Source organism: Lissotriton helveticus, chromosome 9, assembly GCF_964261635.1.
Source record: "Lissotriton helveticus chromosome 9, aLisHel1.1, whole genome shotgun sequence".
NCBI lineage: Eukaryota > Metazoa > Chordata > Amphibia > Caudata > Salamandridae > Lissotriton > Lissotriton helveticus.
In genome coordinates, this window is record NC_136070.1 from 481,342,376 (window position 1) to 481,369,233 (window position 26,858).

The 26,858-nt window shown below is 46.9% G+C and overlaps 1 protein-coding gene across 2 annotated transcripts in view; it reads left to right on the plus strand.

Annotated features, from left to right (window-relative positions):
* The first annotated feature begins 10,528 nt into the window (after positions 1–10,528).
* Positions 10,529–26,858, plus strand: part of LOC144781452 (coiled-coil domain-containing protein 170-like) — a 782,697-nt gene continuing 766,367 nt past the window's right edge. For both annotated transcript variants that reach the window (XM_078660314.1, XM_078660315.1), the window contains exon 1: positions 10,529–10,799. In XM_078660314.1, the coding sequence (XP_078516440.1) occupies positions 10,656–10,799 (144 nt within the window). In that variant the 5' untranslated portion in view covers positions 10,529–10,655. The remainder of the gene's footprint in view (positions 10,800–26,858) is intronic.

The window sequence follows — 26,858 nt, forward strand, 5'->3', positions numbered from 1 at the left end:
AGAAATGACAAAGTGATTTATAAAGAGTTCCGGGGGCGCAAACAAGAGGGAAAAGGTTAGAACCTCAGGATTGACTCCAGGTCGAGTAACAGTGAGGATTAATTTAGTAGGCATCTGTGGGCTAGGTGCCATTCCTTCTTTCTATTTCAAGCGCATGAACTGATGCAAAGATGACCTGTGCCTTCGAGTTAATCTCCACTCCATTCTCCCGGCCTTCAGCCCTTGTCTCGGGAGCCCCCGGGCAGTAACTCTGCAGAGCTGCGACAGTCAGCCTCCTTGTAAGAGGCAAGGTGACCACTGGTCTGTGTGCAGACCTGCCTGGTACGGAGGGCTCCGGAGCAGCTCCCCCATACATGGAAACAGACCGAAAATGTTACAATGGAACTGGAAGCTCCGCATTGTGAGAAGTGATGTTTCTTGTATTCAGCTTGTGTGTTATCCCTGACCCACCCACCTCCATGAGGAGGCTGGATTCTCATCAAATGGAGGACAGTGTGCAACTAATTTGCTCATAGCACCGGCGGCCGGCCGTAAATCGGGGAGAGAGTGTTTCTGAATCAAAAAGCGTGGCGTCAATTATTGGCGCCACGCTCGAGTCACGAAAGTAACACGGTTGCATCAGGGTGGCCCGAGGAGAGCAATGAACCGAGGCTCAGGACAGGCAGACACAATAAAAGAGCTGATAGTGTCTGTGACCCGTTGCCCACGGGTGCTGTGCTGAAACATTAAGCGCAGCGCCAGAGGGCGGGACGAGTACGAAGGGCTGTGAGCCACAGCGCCATCATTGTGTGCGCCCGTGTTGTGTGAATGTAAATGCGGGCGCCGTGTTAAAGATAAAACACACAGGAAATAAACACAAGAAGCGCCCTCAATTGCCGCAAGTGGTGTTTGAGGGGCAGGACAGTGAAGAAATATAAGTAATGCACCTTGAAGGATCGCACTGACGAGGGAGGGCGAAAGGCAAAATAAAAAAAAAAAGAGTTCTTAAACACAAGAGTTGAAGATAGGGTGACCAGAATTTTAAAGCCAAAAACCGGGACATTTCATAAAAATAGAAGGACTACACTTTTATTTCAAGCGAGCGCACAGAATGACAGCGCTCCTCAGCAGAGAATTACGGAACAGGCAGCTAGAACATACATAAAATGCAATTTTCAAACCCAGAAGCGTGCCTGTTAATTAAATTGCTTTCTTGAAAGAACTGCTAACTATCCCTGCTTTATATAAAAAAGCACCTCCCACAGTTTTCAGTCGCTCCTCTCTAAAAACCGGGACAGGAGCTACATTTCCTGAAATCTGTCCGGACAGCAGGTGAAAAAACGTGATCATCCGGGCAAATCGGGGATGCCTGGTCACCCTAGTTGAAGAAGGATAGTCCACGAAACTGGACGAAAACTGTAGTTAGGCGGTGCTGCTTCCAGAATAAACAGAAGTGATGCATCGCTTCTACAGCCAATAAAAAGCCTGCTAAGAAAAGCAATGCCAGAGTTTACTAATTGCAAGCAGCAGGAGAAATTACCCGGAGTTTCCCCCCTGATACAGAGTATTTGATGTCTCAGAGAGACAGCGCATGCGCTCTGCCTAGGCGAGACCTAAAAAGGACTGGAGTCAGCGCATCCCTAATCACCCCCAACCGAGACACTGCTGAATGTTTGCCACAGTACACACTGGAACCAATGCATGCATACATCTGTGAGTAGAGTTTTGTTTTCAGTAGTTTTGGTCTCTTGGGATCTACTTTCCTGTATTCCCTATAATTAACCTACTTTCGGGTTGTATGTATGCAAGCACATTGTGGCAGCCGAGGAGCACACAGAGATTAGCATTTTTTGATATTACCATTATCGAGCACTATACAACATACCATCTTTAGGATCATTTATAGCCTCTGGAAAGGAAGGTCCCATAAATTGTAGAGTTTACATTTATTAATTTCTTTAAATGAGTGATTCATTTAAATTTGACTTATTTATGGGATTTTATATTCTTGGGCCCCTCTGCCAAAGGAATGCATGCACAGCCCATACCAAATGCAGCCTCCTACCAGAGTCACTGTTAGGTGAACACAGGAACAATTCACCCAACAGAAGAGGCGCCTCGCCGGGCCTGTGTCCTGCTGCCATTTATTTGCTAAGCAGTGTCTGCCAGGCGAGATGTGGCACTATGCAAAACAAGCAAACAAATCAAATACAATAATGATATAAACAGACACATCATCCCAGGGCAGCCAGGGGAGCAAAGCGAATCTCAGCAGTAATGCTCCATAGGCACTCTACAGGCACAAGGAGCACAATTTCTGTCTCCTTTTGGAAAGCTGTCACCAGTTCTGATGCTTTCTGTTTACAATGGAAATTGAGAAATTTGAGGCGCATAAGTTTGATGTGCGGCTTGTTTAATGCTGCTTTAGTATAGCCGTGTCGGTATCAGTAGCACTGGGGAGAGGATGTGGTGTTACGTCAGCTTCTGACTTTGGAACAGAATGAAAATGAACAAATAAAAACATTTGTTGCGCCATTACTTAAAATCATTGCAATTTCCCAAATATGAACAAACACTTAAAGTCATTACAATTTTGCACATTTATTCAAACACATTGAGCTAAGTTAAAATATATTTTATCCTAAATTGGTACGTACATTTGTAGGTTTCGCCTCCACAGCGCTTGCGCTGTGCTTGTGAAATCTATTGTTAAGTTTCACCTGCACAGCACTCACTCAATCATTGAGGTTTGTATAGTGTGCCTTGTCATCCCGGGGGTCTCCAGGTGCTGTGGGGTTTGAGTGATCCATGGTCAGAGAGAGGTGAAGGTCGAAGAGCCATGTCTTCAGCCGCTTCCTGAATTCCCTCAGGGAGTGGGACATGTGTAGGTTGAGGGGGAGGTCATTCCAGGATTTGGGGTCAAGGAAGGAAAAGAAGCAGCTCCTGCTTTGGCTCTGATGTATGTGTGGGACCTGGGCTAAGGCAAGGGAGGAGGAGCGGAGCTCTTTGGTCTGACGGTAGAAAGTCAGGCGGTTGTTGATGTAGGTGGGTCCGGTTTCATGGAAGGCTTTGTAGGCATTAGTGAGGAGCATGAAGAGGCATCTTTTCTGACCAGGGAGCCAGTGGAGGACCCTGAATCTAGAGGTGTTGCTGGATCTTCTGGGAAGGTAGAGGTTTAAGTCTTGCTACCGAATTCTGAATGGTTTGGAGGCGGCTGAAGAGTTGTTTGGTGGTTCCGGCGTAGAGAGCGTTGTTGTAGTCGAGTCAGCTGGAGATTAAGGCTTGGGTTACTTTCTTTCTGGTTGAGATTAGGGTCCAGCGGAAGATCTTTCGGCGCATGCGGAGGGTGTGAAAGCAGGCGGCGGAGATGAAGTTGATCTGTTGTTTCATGGTTAGGAGGGTGTCCATGATGATTCCAAGGTTGCAGGTGTGGTGAGATGGGGTGGTAGCTGGGCCGAGTGTGGAGGGCCACCAGATGTCATCCAAGGGGGAGGGCTTGTTTCCTTAGATGTTGACATCTGTCTTGTCCAAGTTGAGTTTAAGGCAGTTGGTTTTCATCCAGGTGGTGATGCTAGTCATGGTGGTTTGGAAGTTGAGTCTTGCTGTGTCTGGGTCTCCTTGGAAGGATAGGATGACCTGGGTGTTGTCAGTGTAGGACACTATGTCGAGTCCATGGGTGTGGGCGATGTTGACCAGAGGAATCATGTAGGTGTTGAAGAGGGTGGGGCTGAGGGAGGAGCCCAGGGGTACGCCACAGATGATGTTTTTGGGTGAGGAGGCGAAGGATGGACGGTGGATGCTCTGAGTTTGTCCAGAGAGGAAGGAGGCAATCCAGTAGAGAGGCTTGCCATGGATGCCGATGTGGTGGAGTCTGGGGATGAGCGGAATAATTCCAAAGCAAGAGTAGTCCTGGCTAAAGACGGCTGCACAGGTGCTAGTTGCACAAGGTAATAGTGGTCTGTACTCACCCTCTAATGGTCAAACTACCCCAAAACCATAAATACACTAAAACATAAAACAAAATACACAAAAGGGAGTGCCTCAAGAGTCCAACAATTGTACAGTAGAATTTGTTCTCTTTGTTTCTTCTCTCCTCCACATTTCCTCCATTGTCTATCGTCTACCTGATTTTTTCCACGCCTGCTCGGTACTATGATGACTACGAAATCCGAACTGTGTAGAATCAAGACTCTTTGTTTTGTCTAAAAAGGTGGGCTGGAGGGGTAGAAGCTGGTTTTGTGGCAGTAGGCCAGTTTTTGTCACGGGGCCGGTTTTGCAGCAGTGCGGCAATATCATGCCCCTGTAACAAAAAGGGAGCAGTGCTTCTTACTAGCACATCCCTCCCCCTCACAGGGCCAGTCAAGCGGCAATCTGCCAGGGCTAGTTGCTGTTCCCAGTACAGTCCAGCCCTGGAGGAAAACGCATTGGCTGTGCTGTTTCATTGATGTATTGAAGAATAAAAAAGAGAATAGTTTTGATACTTCATACCACGGCTCGCCATGTTATATTGATATTGGAGAAGAGTACATTGATATTGACACCATTGAACTATGTGTGCTTCATGAAAGAAGGAGAGGAGAAACAAAGAGAACATACTCTACAGTACAATTGTGTACTCTTGAGGCACTCCCGATTTGTGTGTTCTTTTTGTTCTGGTGATGAGGGTGTAGTGGCAGACCATGTCGAAGGCTGCTGAGACGCCAAGAAGAATGAGGGCGGCAGAGTTGCCCTGATCAAGGAGGCATCTGATGTCATCAGTTGCTGCAGTCAGGGCAGTCTCTGTGCTGTGGTTTGGTCGTAATCCTGACTGGGTGGGGTCGAGCAGGTTGTTCTTCTCGAGAAAGTTATTGAGCTGGCGGTTGACAGCCTTCTCCAAGACTTCGGTGGGGAAGGGGAGGAGTGAGATGGGTTGGTAATTTTTTAGTTCATTGGGGTTGACTGAGAGTTTCTTGAGGAGGGGTTTGACCTCAGTGTGCTTCCAGGTGTTGTGGTACGGTGGCTGTGGTGATGGAGGAGTTGAGGAGTCCAACGAGGGTGTGTCCAATGGCTTGGCTTCCTAGGTTGTAGATGTGGTGTGGGCAGGGATCCGAGGGGGATTCAGAGTGGATGGAGTTCATGATGGAGACGGTGTCTTCAGATAAGAGTTGCTTCTATTCAGTGATGAGCTGGAGGGTGTCATTGCTAGAGCCACGGAGATGAGAAAGGTTGGTGAGCTGTGGGCTGAAGTTGCTGTAGATGTCAGCAATCTTGCAGGGAAAGGCGTCTGCTAGTGTGTCGCTTGGGAGGGGTGGATGGTGTTCTCAGTGTCAGAGGGACAAGCGAACTCTCGAATGAAGTTGCAGAGTTCTTTGGTGTGGTTAGTGCTAGCTTCTAGACAGGTGGTGAGGGCTATAATGTCTATGCCAGGGGTAACAAGGGTGGGAGGTCTGAAGTTATAGTAGCCTTAAGTTCCCTCCTTGAAACCCATTCTTTGGATAACAACATCATAATAGCCGGTGATCTGAATCACACTTTCGAACCTCTGGCTATTTGCGATGACTTCGCTGGTGATGAAGAGGATAGGCTACGGGGGATTCCTAAATTGGTTCATACCATAAAGAGTACCTAGAGGTCAAAACGTTTCTGTCATTCAACTGTGGATATAGACCCCAACACCATACATATAATACAGTGGGAACAAACAATGTAACTAGGTGTGAGAATTACTGAGTTAAGACTCAAGAGCAAAGGGAATAATTCCCATCAGAAGCCACGCTATATCGCCCTCTTTTGCATCATTGGGGTATTCCTTGCTCACAAGGCAAAGTTAGAACGGTCTACCAGTATTACCATGACCATCTATAAATGTGCATAAAGTGTAACAGTAGAGGGAGGTTATCAGAAACATTCTTAGTGTTAATGTGGCTACTGAAAAAGCAGTGTGAGAATAAGTGAAATGTGATAAATGAAAGGAAAAAATAAAATTGGATAGGCTGAGTAGATGTCAATAGTTTATTTTTATCTCTCAGTCTCCCAAATTTTAAAAAACAGCAAACACAGATTTGACATAATATCTGTGATTAGTAGAGGTCAACATGTTTCAGCATATCAATGAAATAGTTTCAATGCCTTCATCAGGACCCGTTGTAAGTTAGCTACTGCTTTTGTGAGTGAAAGAAATAAAGGATAAAAGATATCACCTGCAACGTTCAGGTTGTATGTTCAACCACATAATATTACCGCATCATGTTGGTGATACGACACCCACAGGAACAACATGTAAAGCAAACAACAAGTGTCAGCATTATGTCGCATTCAAAGACAGGTGTCCTTAATAGTTTATTACATCCTTCCATTTTCACAGGTTTGCATTATGCATTGTAATGTGCTGAGCTGTGGGGCTTCGAGAAACTACAGTCCTTACAATTATCGGAAAACAAGTTTTTTAGGAGCATCACAGGTCTTCCTAGAGGTACTCCATTGCTCCCACTCATGTACGATCTGGGAAGGAAGGCGGTAGTAGACCTGGCTAGACTCCGCCCTATCCTATATTGGAGAAGGCTCTGGACTGCTCCTGAGCTCTTTCCTTATGCTGAGGGTTTTTTAGACATAATTAAAGCGGATGTGTTCCACAAATTTGGCTGGCTGAATGTTCTTAGAGTGACGTTGGGCGAACTCGGTCTTCAAACGCTTTGGGATAACCCGACAGGTGCCTCATTCCCCTCGAAAAAAGCCTTAAAAGAAATATATTGGGAGAATGTGGCAATTCGAAATTGGAGTGGCGCTAACGCCTTATCTATGATAGGAGGTTTTTTAGAAGCAAAACTGTACCCCAGTCTAGAGCTTTATTGGGATGCCATAACCACACCTAGGGACAGGAAGCTCTTCTTTCAAATTAGAGTGGGTGCCCTCCCCATTAGAACTTTAACAGGCAGGTGGGGAGGCTCATTGAATAGCAATTGCCCTATTTGTGGCGTAAATAAAGAAACAATTGGCCATTTCCTATTTGCTTGCAAGTTTTATGCTGAACCGAGACGTATTTGGTTATCTCCGGCGTGTAAGAATCTAGGTACCACTAGTAGTGATGTAGCTCTAAGAATTATACATTCCAGCACTTTATTGCCCTTAATTATAGCTACAGCCAAATTTTCAGGATGGGCCTGGAGTAGACCCTAGGCAGCTGATCGTTTTTTGCATTTTAAGATTGTCCGCATTTTAATACTTGAATATTTTTACTTTTTGTAATCTTTTTAAACTGTGAATTTATTTGTCATTATGGTTTCTTTATGTTTTACAATGTTTGATCTATTTTCAAGTCTAATTTTAATCGTTGGATTTGTGTGATGTTTTTTTTTTCTTTTTAACTGTGATTGTATCTGCTTTTATGAGGAAAAAACTCAAATAAAGCATCTTTGACTTGTTGTTGTTTGACTTGCTTCTTTTTTGGTTTCCTTGAGCCGGTGGTGGTAACTGTTGAGGGAGGTCTTGAAGGCTTCGTGATTTGGGGGGGTCTTGTTGGAGTGCCAGAGTCTTTCCAGCTTCCTGCAGTGGTGTTTAAGGGTCATTAGTTCAGGGGTGAACCATCTGTCTCGCTTGGTGGTTCTACCACTGGGAGTGTTCCTCCATGGAGCGATTTTGTCGGCGGTAGAAACGTTTCAGTTGTAGAAGTTCAGGATGTCAAGTTCAAGAGTGTCCACCTGGGTGGTCTGGTTTTGTTCAGGCTGGTGATCCAGATTGGGTTGGTTACTTTGCTCCAGTTTCATCGGGGAGGAACTGGGTGTTTCGTAGTGGCTTTTCATGGGCATCAATAGAGACCTGAACAATGCAGTGGTTTGTCCAGGTCAGCTCGCTGGTGTGGGAGAACTTGGCGCAGTCACTGGTAAAGAAAATGGGGTCTAAGGTGTGTCCTGCACTGTGCGTGGGGGTGGTGACATGTTGAGCGAGGCCGAAGATGCTCATGTTTTCAAGAAGAGATGTGGTGTTGGAGTCGACGGGGTCTTCGAGGTGGAAGTTGAGGTCTCTCAAGATTATGTAGTGGTCGGAGTCTATGGCTTGTGGACCAATGTAGTCCGGGATAGTTTTGCAGAAGCTGGTGTGGGGGTCTGGGGTTCTGAAGGTCTATAAGCGAGGTTCCTCTGATTGTGCATTTGGCATTGGATTTGATCTGGAAGGTAAGGTGTTTCATGATCGGTGTGGAGTCATCGTCTAAGGCGATGCAGTTGAGGGACTCTTTGTGGATGATGGTGACTCTTGCTCCGGGTCTGTTGGGGCTGTTGCCGTGAGTCATCCTGTATCTGTGGGGCTTAGCGGTGGCAATGTTGGGTGCGGACACAGGGGTGAGCCAGGTTTTGGTGATGAACATCATGTCAGGAGAGATGGTGGTTAAGGTGTCCCAGATTTCCGTGGTGTACTTGCAGAGTAGTCCTCAGCCCCGGCCCATTAAGTAGTCCAAGGGAGGTGGGAGGGGTTGGAGAGCGGCACGAGGTACCGGAGCAGTCCGGTTCGTCGGGTGAGGGGGCAACTTGAGGCTGGGCTAGGCTGGCCAAGTGCCAAAGTAAAAAAAAATCAGAAGAAATAAGAGGGACAGCCGGGCTCAAACTGATACTGGTCTGCAAAGGATGCAGGGCAGTGCATGTCCACTATGGGGCTCAGGGGGAGTGGTGACCTAACCAGAGGTCTAGGGCTGTGTGCTTGTGAAATCTATTGTTATATTTTGCCTGCCGCTGTGCTTGTGAAATCTATTGTATTAAATACAAATCTTAAAAGGGGCTTGTATCCCGTCCTCGCTTTTCATTGGTTCCCATACTTGCCTCTTACTTTTCCTCTGTTTCTATTGGCTATAGCCTGTCGTTCTTTGTGTGCTTTTGTTATCAGTTACTTTGTTACTTTTATTACATGGAATTTCACAGATTACTTATTTATTCATTTATTTATTTAATTATTTAGAATTAAGTATTATAAAAATGTATTCTGTTGCACTCTTACATATCTTTCACCTATTCTCAGACAATGCTCACCCAGCAAACTCACCCACCATTAACTCTACACAATCACCCTGACCTTGCTCTGGCAGTAAGATACTGCTCACCCACCACTCACATATTGCTGACTCTGCACTCACACACCATTGACATACCTCTCACCCAACACTCACTTTCCTGTCACCCTCCTCCCACACCTCCCACCCTGAACTCAAACCGCTCATCCTGCACTTAAACTATTGACATCCCCCTTACACTATACTTGCACATTCCTTAACCTGTATGGGGTAACATCTCTCACCCTGCACACTCACGCAATTCTCATTCTTCACTGAACTCACATCAATCACCATGCATTCGCATACTTTCACCTTGCACTCAGACACTTATCAACCTTCATTCATGCACACCACACCCTGCACAGAGAGCACTCACACCGTTCTCCCTGCACTCATACACTGCCCCCACACCTCCTATTAATAAACCCATAGCGAAACCGAATGCATTTACCAATGCTTGTTTAGATTGATCACATTACCTGGACACAGCTGCGGTGTCAAGCCAGACCTAAACAAATCCGACCATAAACTATGCAATTTTTTAGGTGACAGATGATACTACTAATGACCACAGGGCGGCACTATAAGCATGCCCTATACTGGGACTACGGCAGAGTTTTGTATTAACAAATAGACATTTGATTGTTGAAATTTTTTTCATGCATCTTACAGAGTTGATCCAAAAAGACATCGATTATATGTTTTACTATTTGTAGCTCAAAAAAATATTGACCAATATGGAATGAACCAATAATCACACAGTCAGTTATATATATATATCATAAAGTATTCGGAAAAATGAACTATATAAAGGTGACATAGCTATTCACCACCCACGTGCTGTGGAAATACTGCCTAGTTGTTGCTCTCTTTAGAGCAATGTTCCCTTCTTCCTAATGCCAAACTCCCCACTTATTCAGATTTATGAGGCCACGTTCAAATCGTGTTTTCTCCATGTTCCTTTCTTTATGCAAATAAAGGGAGCGCAAAGAAACCAGTGGAAACAATCCCACCAATCACGCATTCCCAAAAAGCAAAGATCAAAATTCATGCTATTACCATATTACAGTCTAAAAATCTCTGCTTCCTGCCTCGCAGATTCCTTGTTACTCTTACGTCACAGAGGTAAATGCCTGGGGCCCTATTCACAATGCTAGACCGCGACGATTTTATGTCACCCATGGATTTTAACCCCTTGTGCTCTGGTTTGACTCCACCTCTTGTGAGTTGTGGTCCACCTTTGCGCTCAACAATGACCATAAAAAACAATGTATAGAAATAAATAGTTCGTCTGTTTCTTGCAAAAAAACGAATTACGAATGAGCAACAAGGGAAGCGTTCGCAACTTTATTTTGTGTTTCTTCAAGAACATAAACCAGCTGCTGCTCAAAAACAACAAAAAACTCTACAGACAAAGGGCGTAGAGTTTCAAGTGCTTAGTGACCGGTAACTACAACAGTTATGAGCGGTGTGTAGTGCATTCATAGTCTCTTTAGAACGCGACACACCCTCTTTCCACTGTACAGTAACAGGACGCCGAGATCTCTCCTCCATGGAACTGGCTGGCCACTGACAACCTCCAACAAGCGACCCCTAGTTTCATTTTTTTAGGCAGACTCCATTTTCGTTAGGCCAACCATTTCCATCTGTTCAAGCCATGTCGAACCCTTTCGGATTTTTTGGCCATTCTGATCCCGGGAGCTTTGCAAATGACGGCAGAAGCCAAGCCCTAAAGGAGCAGAAGCGCCCCCCCGCCAGGACCCATCCGGCCTTTGCAGGACCCTACCAAAGCAATGTAGAGGTGAGCAGAAGGCATATCTTTGACTGCTAGACCCCCCCCCCCACTCCTCTCCTCTCCCCCAGCCCCTCCATTCGTGTGAACTAACCTCCTATCGCCTGATATGCTGCTAAAATGGCAGCAAATGGCATTTGCTGATGGGTATCTAGGTATAGAGAGGAATAATGCACTTATTTGAAGGATTATCCAAACCTTTGCAAAAATGTGTAAAAATATTCTAAAGTCTTTGGGGAGGATCAATGATAATTCGGTAGGGGAGAACCCAGAAAAACGGGAAAGCTTAAAAAAGTGCACTAAATGCACACAAGCTACATACAAGAAACATCAAACTGCACTCTGGGTACTTGTTACTTATTTATATCGATCCTAAATGATTGCTAATCAACTTAACTGACATATGTGGAGTCTCTGTGCCTGCACCCGCATATCTGACCGGCCTCCTCTGTGCACCTGGTACCCCCACTCTATTCCTGATGTCATGTTCCTTAGCCCTCTCTCACTACGACTTACACCCCCTTTGTATTTTGCTCATGGTATATCCCTTCAATCAATCAATCACTGCATTTCTAAAGCGCGCTACATACCCGTGAGGGTCTCAAGGCGCTGGGGGGCGGGCGCTAGTGATCGAAGAGCCAGGGAGAGTGTTCCAGGTCTTGGCGGCGAGGTAGGAGCAGGATCTTCTGCCGGCGGTGGCTTTCCGGATACGAGGAGCTGTGGCGAGGGCGAGGTTGGCTGAGCGGAGGCTTCGGGTGGGGGTGTGGAAGCTGAGGCGGTTGTTGAGGTATGTAGGTCCGGTGTTGTGTAGTGCTTTGTGTGCGTGGATGAGGAGTTTGAAGGTGATCCTCTTGTTGACAGGGAGCCAGTGCAGGCCTCTCAGGTGGGGTGTGATGTGGCTGCGTCGGGGGGCGTCGAGGATCAGTCGTGCCGAGGCGTTCTGGATTCGCTGTAATCGTCTCAGGAGCTTGGTTGTTGTTCCTGAGTAGAGGGCGTTCCCGTAGTCGAGTCTGCTGGTGATGAGGGCCTGGGTGACGGTTTTTCTCGTGTCAGGGGGGGTCCATTTTAAGATCCTGCGGAGCATTCGGAGGGCGTTGAAGCAGGACGCAGAGACGGCGTTGACTTGCCTGGTTATGGAGAGGCTGGAGTCGAGGATGACCCCCAGGTTGCGTGCATGGTCTGTGGGTTCCGGGGCTGTGCCTAGCGATGTGGGCCACCAAGAGTCGTCCCACGCTGATGGGGTGGGTCCGAGAATGAGGACCTCCGTCTTGTCTGAATTCAGCTTCAGTCTGCTGTCCTTCATCCAGTCGGCTACGGCCTTCATTCCTCTGTGGAGGTTGGCTTTGGCGGTGTGGGGTCTTCGGTGAGGGATATGATCAGCTGGGTGTCGTCGGCGTAGGAGATGATGTTGAGGTTATGTTGTCGTGCGACGTGGGCGAGCAGTGCCATGTAGATATTGAACAGCGTCGGGCTGAGGGAAGATCCCTGTGGGATGCCGCAGATGATCTCAGTGGTTTTTGAGCGGAAGGGTGAGAGGCGGACGCTCTGGGTTCTGCCGGAGAGGAAGGATGTGGTCCAGGCCAGGGCCTTCTCTTGAATTCCGGCGTCATGGAGGCGTGCTGATAGGGTTCGGTGGCAGACTGTGTCAAAGGCTGCTGATAGGTCCAGGAGGATGAGGGCGGCTGTTTCTCCTTTGTCCATCAGGATCCTGATGTCATCAGTGGCGCCGATGAGGGCGGTCTCGGTGCTGTGGTTGCTGCGAAAACCGGATTGGGAAGGGTCCAGGATGTTGTTGTCTTCGAGGTAGCGAGTTAGCTGTTTGTTGACAATCTTCTCTGCCACTTTTGCCGGGAACGGGAGCAGGGAGATGGGCCAGAAGTTCTTGAGGTCTTTGGGGTCCGCCTTGGGCTTCTTTAGAAGGGCGTTGATCTCAGCGTGCTTCCAGCTTTCCGGGAAGGTTGCTGTCTCAAAAGAACTGTTGATTGTTTTCCGGAGGTGGGGCGCAATGGTTGTGCTGGCTTTGTTAAAGACGTGGTGAGGGCAGGGGTCGGATGGGGATCCGGAGTGGATGGAGTTCATGGTTTTGATGGTGTCTTCGTCGCTGACGTGGGACCAGGCGGTCAGGCGGCTGGTGCGGGTGGTGGTCACAGGGGTGGTGGACTCGGTGATTGGTGCGGGGGTGTCGGTGTTGAAGCTGTCGTGGATGTTGGCGATCTTGCGGTGAAAAAAGGTGGCCAGGGGGTCGCACAGGTCTTGTGATGATGGGATGTCGTTGGTGTTGGAGCTGGGGTTGGATAGTTCTTTCACGATGCTGAAGAGCTCTTTGGTGTTGTGTGCGTTGTTGTCTAAGCGGTCCTTGAAGGCGGTCCTCTTGGCGGTCCTGATGAGTTGGTGGTGTCTGCGGGTGGCGCTCTTGTGGGCTGTGTGGCTGTCTGGTGTTCGGTCGTGGAGTCATTTCTTCTCCAGCTTCCGACAGATGCGCTTGGAGATCCGGAGGTCTTTGGTGAACCAGGCGGCTTTCTTGTTGGTGTGGTTGGTTGTGGAGGTCTTGAGAGGGGCAAGGGTGTTGGCGCAGTCGGTGATCCACTGTTTGAGGTTGGTCGCAGCGGTGTCTGGGTTGGTGGGGACGGTGGGTGGTCTCAGGGCGAGGGTGGTATTCAGTTGGTCCTTGGTGACCTTGCCCCAGCAGCGGCATGGTAGCTGTTGGGTGAGGTGGTGTGTGGTGGCTTTCCTGAAGTTGAAGTGGACGCATCTGTGGTCGGTCCAGTGGGGTTTGGTGGTGTGGTTGAAGGAGACGTGGGGGCTAGTGGAGAAGATGGGGTCCAGCGTGTGTCCAGCGGCGTGGGTGGGTGTCCTCACGAGCTGTTTGAGTCCGAGGTTGGCGAGATTGTCGATCAGGGCGGTGGAGTTGGTGTTGTTGTTTTTCTCGAGGTGGAAGTTCAGGTCCCCGAGGAGGCTGTAGTCCGTGGAGGCGAGGGCGTGGGTGCTGATGAGGGCGGCGATGGGGTTGCAGAACTGTGGTCGTGGTCCGGGTGGTCTGTAGACGAGTGTTCCTCTGAGGGTGGTGTTGGGGTCGGTGTGGATCTGGAAGTGCATGTGCTCGGCGGTGGTGAGGGTGTCGTCGGTGTTGGTAGAGACTCTGAGGGTGTCCTTGTGGATGATGGCGATTCCCCCTCCCACTCCGTTGGTGCGGTCTCTGCGGGAGATCTTGTAGCCCTGTGGGATGGCTATGGCGATGTCTGGTGCTGAGGTGGCGTTCAGCCAGGTCTCTGTCAGGAAGGCGACGTCCGGGGCGGTGGAGTCTAGGAGGTCCCAGAGTTTGATGGCGTGCTTGCGAGCGGAGCGGGTGTTGAGGAGGATGCAGCGGAGGTGGTTGGGTTCTCTGGCTGGCGGTTTGGTGGGCTGGATGCTGGTGAATCTGCAGTTCCGGCAGGCGAAGGGTGCTTGGGTGCGCGTCAGGGTGGCCCGGTAGCAGGGGTGGCCTCGTCTGGTGTTGAGTGCGCGGAGGGTGCTGGAGTCGTAGTGCAGTCTGGCGTTGCGGGGGGCACGAGGTCCAGGGGTCCTGGTGCTGGGCGTGGTCCAGGCACGGACGGGCGCAGATGGGCTTGCCTTTGGCGCGCCAGCGGCGCGCATCCGCTGCACTTCCGCGCGACGACCTCAATAAGAGGCGAAGTGGGAGGGAGGAGCAGCTGGGAGGCGGGAGCGGGGCGGCCAATGGGCGAGGGACACAAAGGCAAAAGGGGGCGGGGCTGCAGGGGAGCAGTGGCGGGAAGCGGGGGGCGGGGGGCACAGAGGGCAGTGGCGCGAAAAAGGAGCGCCTAGGACCAGACAGTAAGAAAAAGTACAAAATGACAAAATGACAAGATGGGAAAAAACAATATTACAAGCACAGTGAGAGTAACAGTCACCAGGGGCGGCGAGCCCTCGGCAGCGACAGCAGCGGGAGGAGACACGGGCACCCAGGAGGAGCCGTGCGGCGTGGGGAGTGACCCGTGGTCAGGTCACACTCACTGCCGCACGGCGACCTACCTAAGAGGCCAAGTGGGAGGGAGGAGCAGCTGGGAGGCGGGAGCGGGGCGGCCAATGGGCGAGGGACACGAAGGCAAAAGGGGGTGGGCCACAGGGGAGCAGCGGCGGGAAGCGGGGGCGAGGGGGCACAGAGGGCAGTGGCGCGAAAAAGGAGCGCCTAGGACCAGACAGTAGGAAAAAGTACAAAATGACAAATGACAAGATGGGAAAAAACAATATTACAAGCACAGTGAGAGTAACAGTCACCAGGGGCGGTGAGCCCTCGGCAGCGGCAGCAGCGGGAGGAGACACGGGCACCCAGGAGGAGCCGTGCGGCGTTCGGAGTGACCCGAGGTCAGGTCTCCTTCCAATGGCATGCATGTCTTGTCAGGCTCTCCGTGTCCTGATGTCAGGGTTTGAGCCCCATCGCCCCCCTTCCCCTGTTGCATATTCCTCCCTAAGAGAACACCAACTTGCTGCATTCTGTCATCTGGGTATTTGTATATATACCCTTTAGTAAGCCTTACTGGCTCTTTAAGTCTATGGTGCTTAAGTAACAGTATTTCCCGTTGTTTGTTGAAGGTTCCATATGAGGTAGTTGTTCCAAAGTCCAGTTGAATTGTGTTCCATACACTTGGCCCACTTTTGGAGAATACATGCTTAGTGTTTTGGATTTATGCATGGCTGGCATTTACTGGCGGAGGATGTTGGAGCTTCTCAGGTGGCGTTGGCCCACACAGATACTCATTGTATGGGTGAGATATTTAGGGATCCCCCTGTGTGAGATACTTAGGGATCCCCCTGTGTATGACTTTACGGGTGATGCACGCAAGTTTGAAGATATTTGCTTCGATAGCGAGCATGTCAGGGACTTAAGAATGGGGGATATATATTCAAACTTCCTGGAATAAGTGACCAGTCTGGCCACTGAATGCAGGGGTGCTTTGAAAGGGAACCAGGTAGATATCGCAAATCTTTACTACGAGAAAGGTGCCCTGTTCCAATCAAGACAGAACGTTGATTCTTCCATTTTATGTACATTCGATTATTAGCAGGCATCAGATCAGTTCAGTACTGCCTTCCCTTTTAGTTTCAAAATTTAAACTACTTGCCTTTCACTTACCAGAAAAAAAACCTTACCATCAAAGGGTTATGACCAATTTCTAACTGAGGTATAACCATAAAACATTTAATACACATCCATTCTTCTATATGGTAAGAAGCATAATCTATCTTTGTTGATTTATTCCCCTTAACTCATGTCAGTTTAGCTTGGATATCTGGGGTAATTCTGTCATTTAATGGCTTAAAGCCCTTGGATTCAATATTAGAGTTCAGTTGCTTTGAGATAGCAGATAGCTTGAACCTTCTGGTTGTAAAGATTCAGCAAAGAATATGGTCCTCTCCAATACTCTGAAAAGTGTATTAGCTGGATGTATAAATTATCTTAGTCTTGCTGTTTAAAACACCCTATTATTTCAATATTCGGCTAATCAGTGAAACTACACAAGGTCTATTCCCTTGGTTCTTTCACTACTGGGTTTTGAAGAGTTGAGAACCCCTGTTTAAAATGAGGTAGGATTCTCCATATCTCTTGGCAACATAAAACATCACATTTACTTTTTAAGTTGATCCAATCATGGTCCCAGAACTGTGATTCGAAGCCTGCTATATTTTCCAATTTAAGAATATTTTTCTAAAGTCTTCCAGGAGCACCCTTTTTGCTTCTTGTCTACCCAGATGATGCAGTCAGAACTATTTCAAATTGTCTTCTATCCTCTCTAATGCATCTCTCCTTAAATCCACCATCCTTTTCCCCAAGCTTTGCATGAGGGGGCTTGGAGCTTCACTCTTTAGAAACAACCTGCTATATCCTTTTGTCTTTCACAGTCTGTGGAACCTGCTTCCACATAGTCATCACTGGCTTGGCTAGACTGTGCAATCCTAAGAGTTCTACGTGGGGATTTGTTTGGTGTGGCTTAAAATGGACATAATAAATTCCCTCCCCTTCGATTTGATTAGGATAGCAAGATGCGACCATCCACTGTCTTCGTGATGTGTCTCGCTGTTTCTATCAGTCGACTGGGCATTTGCACATCAACAAATATTCTCACCTCTCCTGCATGTTTGGCTTGCAGGCTATGGCTTACATATATAGGAGCAGTGTTCAGTACTGATTTGTACAAGGCGGGTCTCTGTCTGGAATGGTACAATGAGCGAAAAACAATGAATTGGAATGTTACCCAGAGCAATTGCCAGTGGTGTAGACTATTTTCAAGCATTCCTCCCTTCTACTCTTGTCTGTTTGTTGCAGGCTGAGACTGTCTGTGACACCCATGAAACTGGACCTTTCACCTCTTCTTTGATTCCAGAAGCCTTTAGTTTTTTTCAAAGTTTCTTCTCCACTTGGTTCTTCACCTTAAAAGAAATTCTTTGATGAGGTGGTGTCACCGGCTGGATTAACAGGTTAATGCAGAGCTTGATTATCTGGCCCTTTTGGCACCCAGTGCCGTAAAAATGTACGGAAATTCATCCAGAAAGCCATGTAGTTCACATATTTGGATTCGGGATGCAAATTCGATGAGTGAAATGACTTCCGCAGGTCTGAAGCTAATGAGGATACATTCTTTGGTACGAGTATCAGAGAATGTGGCTTTGGAAGAGTTTTGCTCCTATGAGATGGTTGTGATGAAGGTGCAAGCCACAGGGCGAGGATCCAAGCTGGCATTCACTTACATTTCCAGCTCAGGTCCCCATGTGTGTGTCTTGGAATCATTTCATGCAATAAAGCACACTTTGGTGGCTGTGTTTATCAGTGTAGTTATTTGCTTCTTGTGAATGTTTTGCTTGTGATTTGAAAAAGACTTTCATTTCTTTCCCACTTCATTGAGAGCGTATATCATATGGACATGTTCTCCAATATCTTCCTGATTATTTATCAGGGACATAATTGGGGCCACATTGTAATTTTCGGATGTCCTTCTTTGGTGGACAAGGTACAAAGGTTTGAGGATCAGTGAGTTGCAAATGAGCAGCAGACTTTGGCCCCATGACTGGCTCTGCTGTAGACATGGCCTGCCTTTCTTCTTATGTGGCAGGATGCTTCATAGGGGCAGGAGCAGCAACTCTCAGTCCCTATACCGACGGCCAGTTTGATCAGGCCAGTGTTTACTTAGCTCACTGCTTCAACCGGCATGGTCGTCAGTGGACCAGATGCCAGTGAGGCCGACATGTGCAAGGCACGTGAGCATAGCTGGCAGCATCATATGTGCAGGAGTGTAGTTTTCAGGGGAGGGGTGTATGGAGTGGAACCCCCCCTTTCAAATATCTGCTCTGTCGTTGACGAGGCAGCATAGTGGGTTCTGCTGCTGGTAATCATGTATTTATTTTATTAAGATTACTGGGCCCAGGAGGAGGAAGGTTGTATGATGGAACAATGCAGGGAAACACTTTGCATGCCTTTACAACGCATTTTGTATCCCACATTTATTTAGAAATCATATGTTTTTACAAGTTAGTCATTACAATGCATTGTATATATATATATATATATAACATAATGTATTTTTGGGAGGAGACCCGCCAACCCCTCCCCAACTTACTTTAAATGCATGATAAAGGCATGCACTGTAAAGGCTTATATGTGGTAAAAACATGCATGTTAAAAAATGTGTGATAAAGGCACAACGTGGTAAACCCTCGTTCCAAAGGCTGCTTCCCGAGGGAAAAGTGCTGAGAGCACAGGTAGGGCCCTGAGCTCAAAGCACACATCCGAATAAAATTGGCACCATCGAGCCAGAGCAATGGGCCTCGCTCATCCTTTAACACCTTTGTCAGGGTGTGGCACCACATTTGGGACCCTGTGCTTGAGCAGCATTGTAACATACGCTGTCTCTGCATTCCAGTGATTTGATCTACAATCAGAATTCTACTCCTGTGTTCTGGGAATGCTGTGCTTGCTTGTGACAAGCAGGAAGCAGGGGGACCAGGCAGGTAGGCGAGACTGATGCTCTTCAGGTGTATATTTTTTACATTTTTGTCTACAACTGGCTACATGTACATGAAATTAAATTAAATTGCAATTTATAGAGCGCTCTACTGCCCGAAGGTGTCTAGGCGCTAAGAATTTCTGGTGCATGAGTAAAAGAAGGCCTAAACAGGAAAGGGTAATAGACAGAGTATATGATATACCAGTATAGCCATACCTACTTATTTAAAGGCCATGTCTTTAGGGCCTTTCAGAATGTCAGTAAGTTAGTTATTTTTTTCAAATTAAAGGACATAGTATTCCATAGTTTTGCAATTGACACGACGAAGCTTCTACCACCCCAAGTGGCTTTTGAATTTAGGGACAGCCAGATTGGCCAAGGATGTGCACTTGCCGTGCTTATGTACTCAACTTTTTTTTTTTTTAAACATATTTTTATTGTAGCAAAGTCGTAGAAAAAAAGGCACAAAGCATACCGACATCAACACTGTTGATATGCAATCAGTAAGAGTATGCAATTCCAACGGCACTACACAGCCATGAATGGCCCACATCCCGGAGGCTCGGCGGCGTAGGATCAGGGCATGTTTATGAAAGGAGAAATTTGCATTTGTGCTCCAAAGATATGAAACCTATCAGTGTCTTCGCCATTTTTTTCATTTCACATTCCTATATTACAAGACAGTTTAACAACAACTATTTTGTGGAAAAGTAAATTTTGCCATGTTCTGTGTCCCTACGTGTCCCCCATCTTATGTTATATGTGCATGATTAATATGCATATGTATTCCCCATGATCGATTAAAGACGCAATTACAGTTGTGTCCATCTCTAGTATGCCAGTTTCCAGTTCTCGTGAAAGCTACGAGTATTAGGCCTATGTAAAGCTACATTGCCACGTTTCTCAGTGTGCACGTTATTTCATTGAAAATCCCCGTTTCTAGGCCTCAAAAGGGCCCGGACTCAGATTCAGCTCCTGTCTCCTGAACCCTCGCTGAGGAGCGATACAGCCCCCACCTGTATTCCTGACCCTTCACTTACTTCCTGCCTCACAGTGCCCGGCTCGGCCTGGCTCTGCCTGCCAGTCTGCCAAGAGTATGTTATGATTCTAGTTATCAGTCCAGCCCTCCTTCTCTGCATTCCTAAACTACTGAATCGCATCAATAGTTTCAGTCATCGTCTAGCCTTTACGTCTCCATGTAAGAGAAGTACTGTATTTATGGTCATTTAATATTCCTCAACACATACTACATGTAGAATAATGCATGCACCAGTCTTAGTGTCTGTTAGCCTTTGCCCTGATAACTTTTGGATTCTATCAACATGTTCTCTAAACATCAGATACTAGATAGTGTTTAGGTACATGTCGTTCTGACTCTCCAGACTGTAGTCTCCCCTTCTAGCACAAAAGTCATAGCCCCCAGCTTTTCCCTAGTTACACGTCATTGCCAGCTTGCGCGCACCACTAGGTTAGAGGTCCCGGCTCCTTAGGTAGCCCCCTCCATGTTTCCGCCCCATTTATGACATATTCTGTTACGTTTACATCACATGTCTATGTACACGCCTCTTGTTACACCTACTTTCACCCTTATCTTTCGCGACTGTTACAGGCCCCACCCACTGTTACGCCTACTGTATGTACTGTAATGCAATTGTTTTAACTATATATACTTGTGTACTGTTACTAAAAGCCAGCGCGCTCATTCCAGCTCCTGCCCGACAGCTGTCGGGGCCCCCCTGTTGGCTAGCCATCCCAGATCTTGCCCGTGCAGGTTGTCCTGTTCCTGTCCTTTATGCTGTATTAAACCTGCAAACTCCTACTACCTCGAATCTTGACTCTTATTTATTGAGCTATCTGTTATTGTTATATCTAGTCAAAAATAGAGGTATTATTTATTTATTTACCACATAATGGCGCCCGAATAGGGACTTGCCCTTTCCCCACGCGCCGGTGAAGCCACGCAAGCCCCCTGATCCTCTGCAGCCGTGACGGAACCATACCGTGCACGTGCAGATATTTCTGCTTCAAGTATCCCTCAGGCCCACGGAGGAGACGGAGGTTGCGGTCTAGCATCCAGACGAGGCGGTGGAGGAACGCGGCGAGTCCCGACCAAAGCCCAAGCCGAGAGTCCAAGGTCCGAGGTATCCGGAGGCCCACCCGTAACAGAAGTCCGAAGTTCGTCCGTCCGTCATCGTAGCAGTCCAGTCCAGTCCGAGGCCTTCCGTTCTTGCTGCCCGGTGAGTACCGTTGCTGGGGTAGTATCTAGACAGGGTCAATTGCATTGTCTCTGGTCCGTGGGTTTGGGTACGCAGATCCAACACGAAGTGTCCACTTAGGTGGATGCGGGTCCTGACGTGTCTCTTTATGAGACCGGTAAGTTTCGTACTGTTTTAGCAGTGCATCTAGTTTCTGTTCTAGTCCGTTCTGTTCTCGAGAAATTCATGTATTCTGTTTTCAGTATTCCAGGTAGTGTTTTGTCCGAACTGTTATCCTAAATGTCATTCATGTATTTCAATGTCGTGGTATGAATGTGTTGTTTAGTAATCATCGTGTTCATTGTGTATTGTATTGTGTCTAGACTCCAGCCCAGTCATGCCATTGTTTTCCAAGTTACGTCAGTTAAAAACTAGAAAAGGTCTGTTAGAAGAAGCAGTTCCTGTCCCGCCTAGGGACAGTCCAGGTCATTTTATGTATCAAAAGCATGGCATAAGTGCCATATTGTATCTAGATTTGTGGGTGGAGTACACCAAACAGTTAGAAGAAAAGTATAGATGGCCCGTATCGGGTACATGGGATGCCGAGTGCATCATGCGAGTAGAAGAAGTATTATGGAAAAAGAAAGCCAGACAGTCACAGAAAGATGCCATCGAGTTATGGCGCAAAGAATCTCATAAAAGAACCGAAAAAGAAATCAGAAAGTCAGAATTAAGTAGAGAATCCTTAGAAAAAGCCCAAGGAAGGGAACTAATCGAAATAGGGGAACGAGTTAAAACCGAACAGTCAGACAGACAGAGGAATGCCCACATTAAGGGTATGTATCCTCTTCTTGCCGAGGGCTTGCCAAAAGCAACCCCGGAGGCATCCAGTAATTTTCCGCCACCCTTAGTTCCGACCAAGCTACGTCACAAACCGACCGCAGCTGATATTTTTCTCTCGTCCTATTTGGACGACACAGTCCCAGAATATGCAAATCCTGTTCCGCCAGCTCCTGTAAATAATGTAAATCCTGCTCCTCCAGTCACCGGGGCACCTGTTGCAGTACCTGTTACGGTACCCCCGGTCCAGCCCGTAGTACAAATTCCCGCCACATCAGTCACTCTGCCAGCACGAAGAGTATCAGTCGACGATTCCAGTTTAGGGGCCGCGGGAGGAGGTCCTCCTGGTACCCCGCCGCCAAGTAGACGTTTGGGAGCAGTCGAGTTACATGAACGTGCGTTACAGCGTACGCCTAAATATAAGTCCATTGCAGAAATCAGGCGACTTCTTACTGAATGCTGTTATGATCCAGTCCCAGGCGAGGATAGTATGGTTATATATTCCGTACGTGTAAGGCAGGTGTCCGAGTATTTGGTCACCCTACCGAATATGAAAGAAGATCTAGACAGAATGTATCGTTTCATTCGTACAGGAGACGATCCAGAAAGTATTGGTGAAGTCATGTCTCTCAGGAAAGCTGAGATCCAGTTCATGTTATTAAAGTTTCTGATCAATTGTTTAATTAGGGAACAAGATTCCCCGACTAAAGATCCGACCGAAATGAAAATTTTGACAAAGTGGAGTGATAATATAGCCGAGGGTAAGCACAAGACACTCAATAGTATAGAGAGTATGTACAAGAAAATACGTAAAGAAATAATAAGGTTACACGAACAACGCAAAGAAGCACAAGTAAGCGAGAAAGAAAATGACTCTTCTACTGAAGAGGTAGACGACGAGAATACCGCCAGAATAGCGTATGTAGGTAAATCTAGAATTCCAGACCGACATTTACGCCTAGAACACAAGAAAACTGTTCCTCTTCCAGCACCAGAACAAGGTTCTCTAGAACAAGTATTTCAAGCTACCGATCACATTCTGAAATCACGAATCGGTTATAGTGAGTTAAGTACCATGCATGAACAAGAACTAGCCCGATCAGCAGTCCGATGGATTACTGATTCTACCACTTTTCCAGACGAAATAGTGGCACAAATGTTTCTGAAACTGCCCCCAGCCGAGCAGCGACTGGTGGGTATGTATATGATCCAGCACCTCATTACACTGCATGAGGGTCAACATTCTGATCCAGGTCCGTTACACGATGTCCTGAACGAGTTACTCCAGTATAGATGGAAAGGTTTAGGTACCGATTTAATTAGTGTCATTCTAGAACAGCGCCACAAATATAGAACGTTTTTAAATCCGCATTTTGTTCATGTCTCACCTCCAGAAAGTAAACCGTTTTACATAGACAGACAGCATCCGCTACGAGAAGTACACCCAGTTAGGACAGCAGATGGTGAAATGCAACGAGTATTTGTTTACACCCCAGTTACCAAGATGGAACTCTTAGAGATGAAGAAATTAATTCCCTGTCACGACAAAGATCCAGCAGGGTTCCACCGAGAATTAAAAGACATGCTCCGTATGGGAGAATACACGTATCCAGATATTATTAAAATGTTAAAAGTCCTGTTGCCTGCAGGCATATATGAAAAACTCAAGGAAAAAGATTGGGAGGTGGGAGAGAAAAAGATCGATTGGACAGCTCTAGAAGCTGAAGATAAGATACGAGTACCAGGTACCGGTCTTGGAGACAAATGTAAAGAATTACCAGAATTATTAATACAAGTTTTACCTAGATTATTAGCCACTAAAAAGGAAGACTGGGATGCAATCTCAGCCTGTAAACAGAAACAAGACGAAGACACTAGTGATTTTTATTCCAGATTTGAGAAATGTTTTATAATAAACAGTGGTTTGAAGACGAGTAGCGAGTCATACCCTCATCTTTTTGTTACTAAATTAGTCGAGAATTCAAGTCCACAAGTTAAAAATCGAGTTTTGAAAGTCGAAAGTACTTGGCAAGCTAGTACCCCGTCCCAGATGCTCCAAATGCTCCAGTATCACCAGAATAGAATCAGAGAAGAGCAAGAACACGAGAGAAGACGTATGAAAGACACGAAAATGAAAGTACTAGTTGCACAATCTGTTCCTCAAGACAGTCAGAAGAGGGGTCCGAATCAAGCCAGTCATCCTGCAGCTCCCGTTAAAGGGACATGCAATTACTGTAAACAGCCAGGTCATTTTATAAACGAGTGTGCAGTTCTGAAACACAATATAGCCACTGGTAAAACTAAAGAAAGACCACGTCCGTCTAGACAAGAACAAGTTTCACAGACTTCTCAGCCACAGAATGCACAACAGACAGTTCCAGCACCGCAGCCTATCGCTGCAACACAGCATGTTACACAGCAGATGTACCAGTATGCACAGACAGAGTATCCAGAGTATCAAGCGTATTCATGAAACAGCCTAGAGAGGGAGGTAGGCTTGCCTCTCATCGAGATTCCTGTAGATCAAGAAGGTCCCTATGTTCACAGTCAAGTATTAGGGAAAGACAGAAAGTTTCTGATTGATACAGGGGCTAGTAGGACGACTATTAGTCACGACGAGGTTCCAGGGGCTCCGCTCTCAGGCTCTAGAAATGTTTCCCTTGGATTTTCAGGAAAGCCTATTGTAAACGAGATATCAAAGCCAGTTACTCTAGAAGTGGGTCCATTGTCCCGAACTACTGATCTACTGCTTACGAAGTCATGTCCAGAAAATTTGTTAGGCATTAAGACACTGAAAGAATTAGGTGCAGTTATTTGCTGTTCCCCAGAGGGAATACGTTTGTTTTTACGTGACTTCAAGGGTCACTATGTTTTATGAGATTTTGATCCGAGATTGTCTAATGTTCCGCAGCATCTATGGGCGCAAGGTCCAACTGATGTTGGTTTTATGCAAATCACACCTCATCGTGTGACTCTCAAGCAAGGTATAGTCTTACCACGAATCAGACAGTACAGATTGCCACCTGAGGCTGTAGCAGCCTTATCCAAAATTATTGACGAGCTCATTGCTCAAGGAGTAGTTGTAGAAACTGACTCCAATGTATGTAATTCTCCTATCATTCCAGTCATGAAACGTACTGATCCAAATGCACCCCCAGTATATCGATTAGTGATTGATCTTCGAGAACTTAATAAATGTATCATCCCCCAGTATCCAGTAGTCCCAGATATCTCATCTCTATTGACAGCCATTGATTCTGAGGCTACATTTTTCACAGTCATAGACCTCAAAAACGCATTTTTCAGTGTTCCAATTCATCCAGACAGCCAGTACCTTTTCGGTTTTTGTTTAAATGGAAGGAGCTATAAATTCACACGAGCTCCTCAAGGTTTCACAGAAAGTCCTAGTATTTACAGTCAAGCACTTAAGAGACAACTAGACAACATTCACATGCCAACTGACACTGCCCTGCTCCAGTATGTCGATGATCTACTGATCACAGCCCGTTCTGAACATGCTTGCGAGCGAGCATCGCTTACAGTCCTGTATTTCCTAGCCGAGATGGGGCACAAGGTGTCTCCTTCAAAGCTTCAATTCTGTGTCCAGCAAGTGATCTACTTAGGCCACTTGCTGTCCAAGTGGGGTAGGCAGTTGACACCTGACCGTATCCAGTTAATAGCGAGTCTTCCTCAGCCCAAGACACAGAAGGAGGTACGTGCCTTTATCGGCCTCACTTCTTATTGCCGACAATGGATTCCTCAGTATGCATTTCTAGCCAAGCCACTGATACAGTTAACGACACAGGAGGCAGCCGTATCGACTGTCCTCCCTTGGACATCTGAACATACACTTAGTTTTAATGAGTTAAAGAAAGCCTTATGCCAAGCTCCTGTCCTATCTACACCGAACTACGATAAGCCTTTTACACTTTTTGTCACAGAACGTGATGGTACAGCATTATCTGTTCTTACACAAGATCAAGCCGGACAGTACAAGCCCTGTGCTTATTTTTCGAGCACACTAGATCCAGTAGCCCAGGCTCTGCCTGCGTGCCTCAAGTCAGTTGCAGCCACAGCACTAGCTATCAGACAAAGTGATTCCATAGTATTAGGACATTCCTTGACAGTACAAGTTCCACACTCCGTGGAAGTTCTTCTAAACCGAACACAGACTCAGCACTTGACAATGGCACGTTTAACAGGTTATGAATTGACACTGTTCCAGCCACACATAGAAATCAGACGCTGCAACGTTTTAAATCCTGCTACACTGTTACCGTCAGTTATTTCAAATCCTGCCACACATGACTGTGTGGAAGTTGTTAACACTATGACTAAGCCAAGACAAGACCTGACAGATATTCCATTACCAGACCCCGACCTGACACTTTATGTGGATGGTTCATGTATGAGAACAAGTACAGGAGAACTAGTAGCCGCGTATGCAGTGACTACTGACACTGAAGTTATTGAAACACATCGTATTGACACCCTGTCTGCTCAAGCAGCAGAGCTAGTTGCTCTGACTCAAGCCTGCATACACGCCAAGAACCTGAAAGTTAATATTTACACAGATTCACGCTACGCATTCGGAGTTGTACACGACTTTGGAGTGCTCTGGCAAGAGAGAGGTTTCATGACTTCTCATGGAACCAAGATTCAGCATGGTCTCCTTATTCAAGCTCTGTTAGATGCAATACATTTACCGACATCTATCGCTATCATGAAGTGCAAAGCACATACGAAAGTAACTGACATTATTTCCCAAGGAAATGATCTAGCAGATCGAACAGCCAAGCTTACAGCACAGACACCAGACATACCAGTTAACAAGACATCCACTCTAGAACAGACTACTTGTATGACAGTTAAGGACCCTACTCAAGATGTCATAGATATCCAGTTACATGCTACTCCTGAGGAAATCAAGAAATGGTCCGAACAAGGAGGGGTCCAGACAGATCAGGGATGGTTGACGAAGGGTAGAGCCACATGGTTTCTCCCCGACTCAATGGTTCAAGTCATTATCAATACCG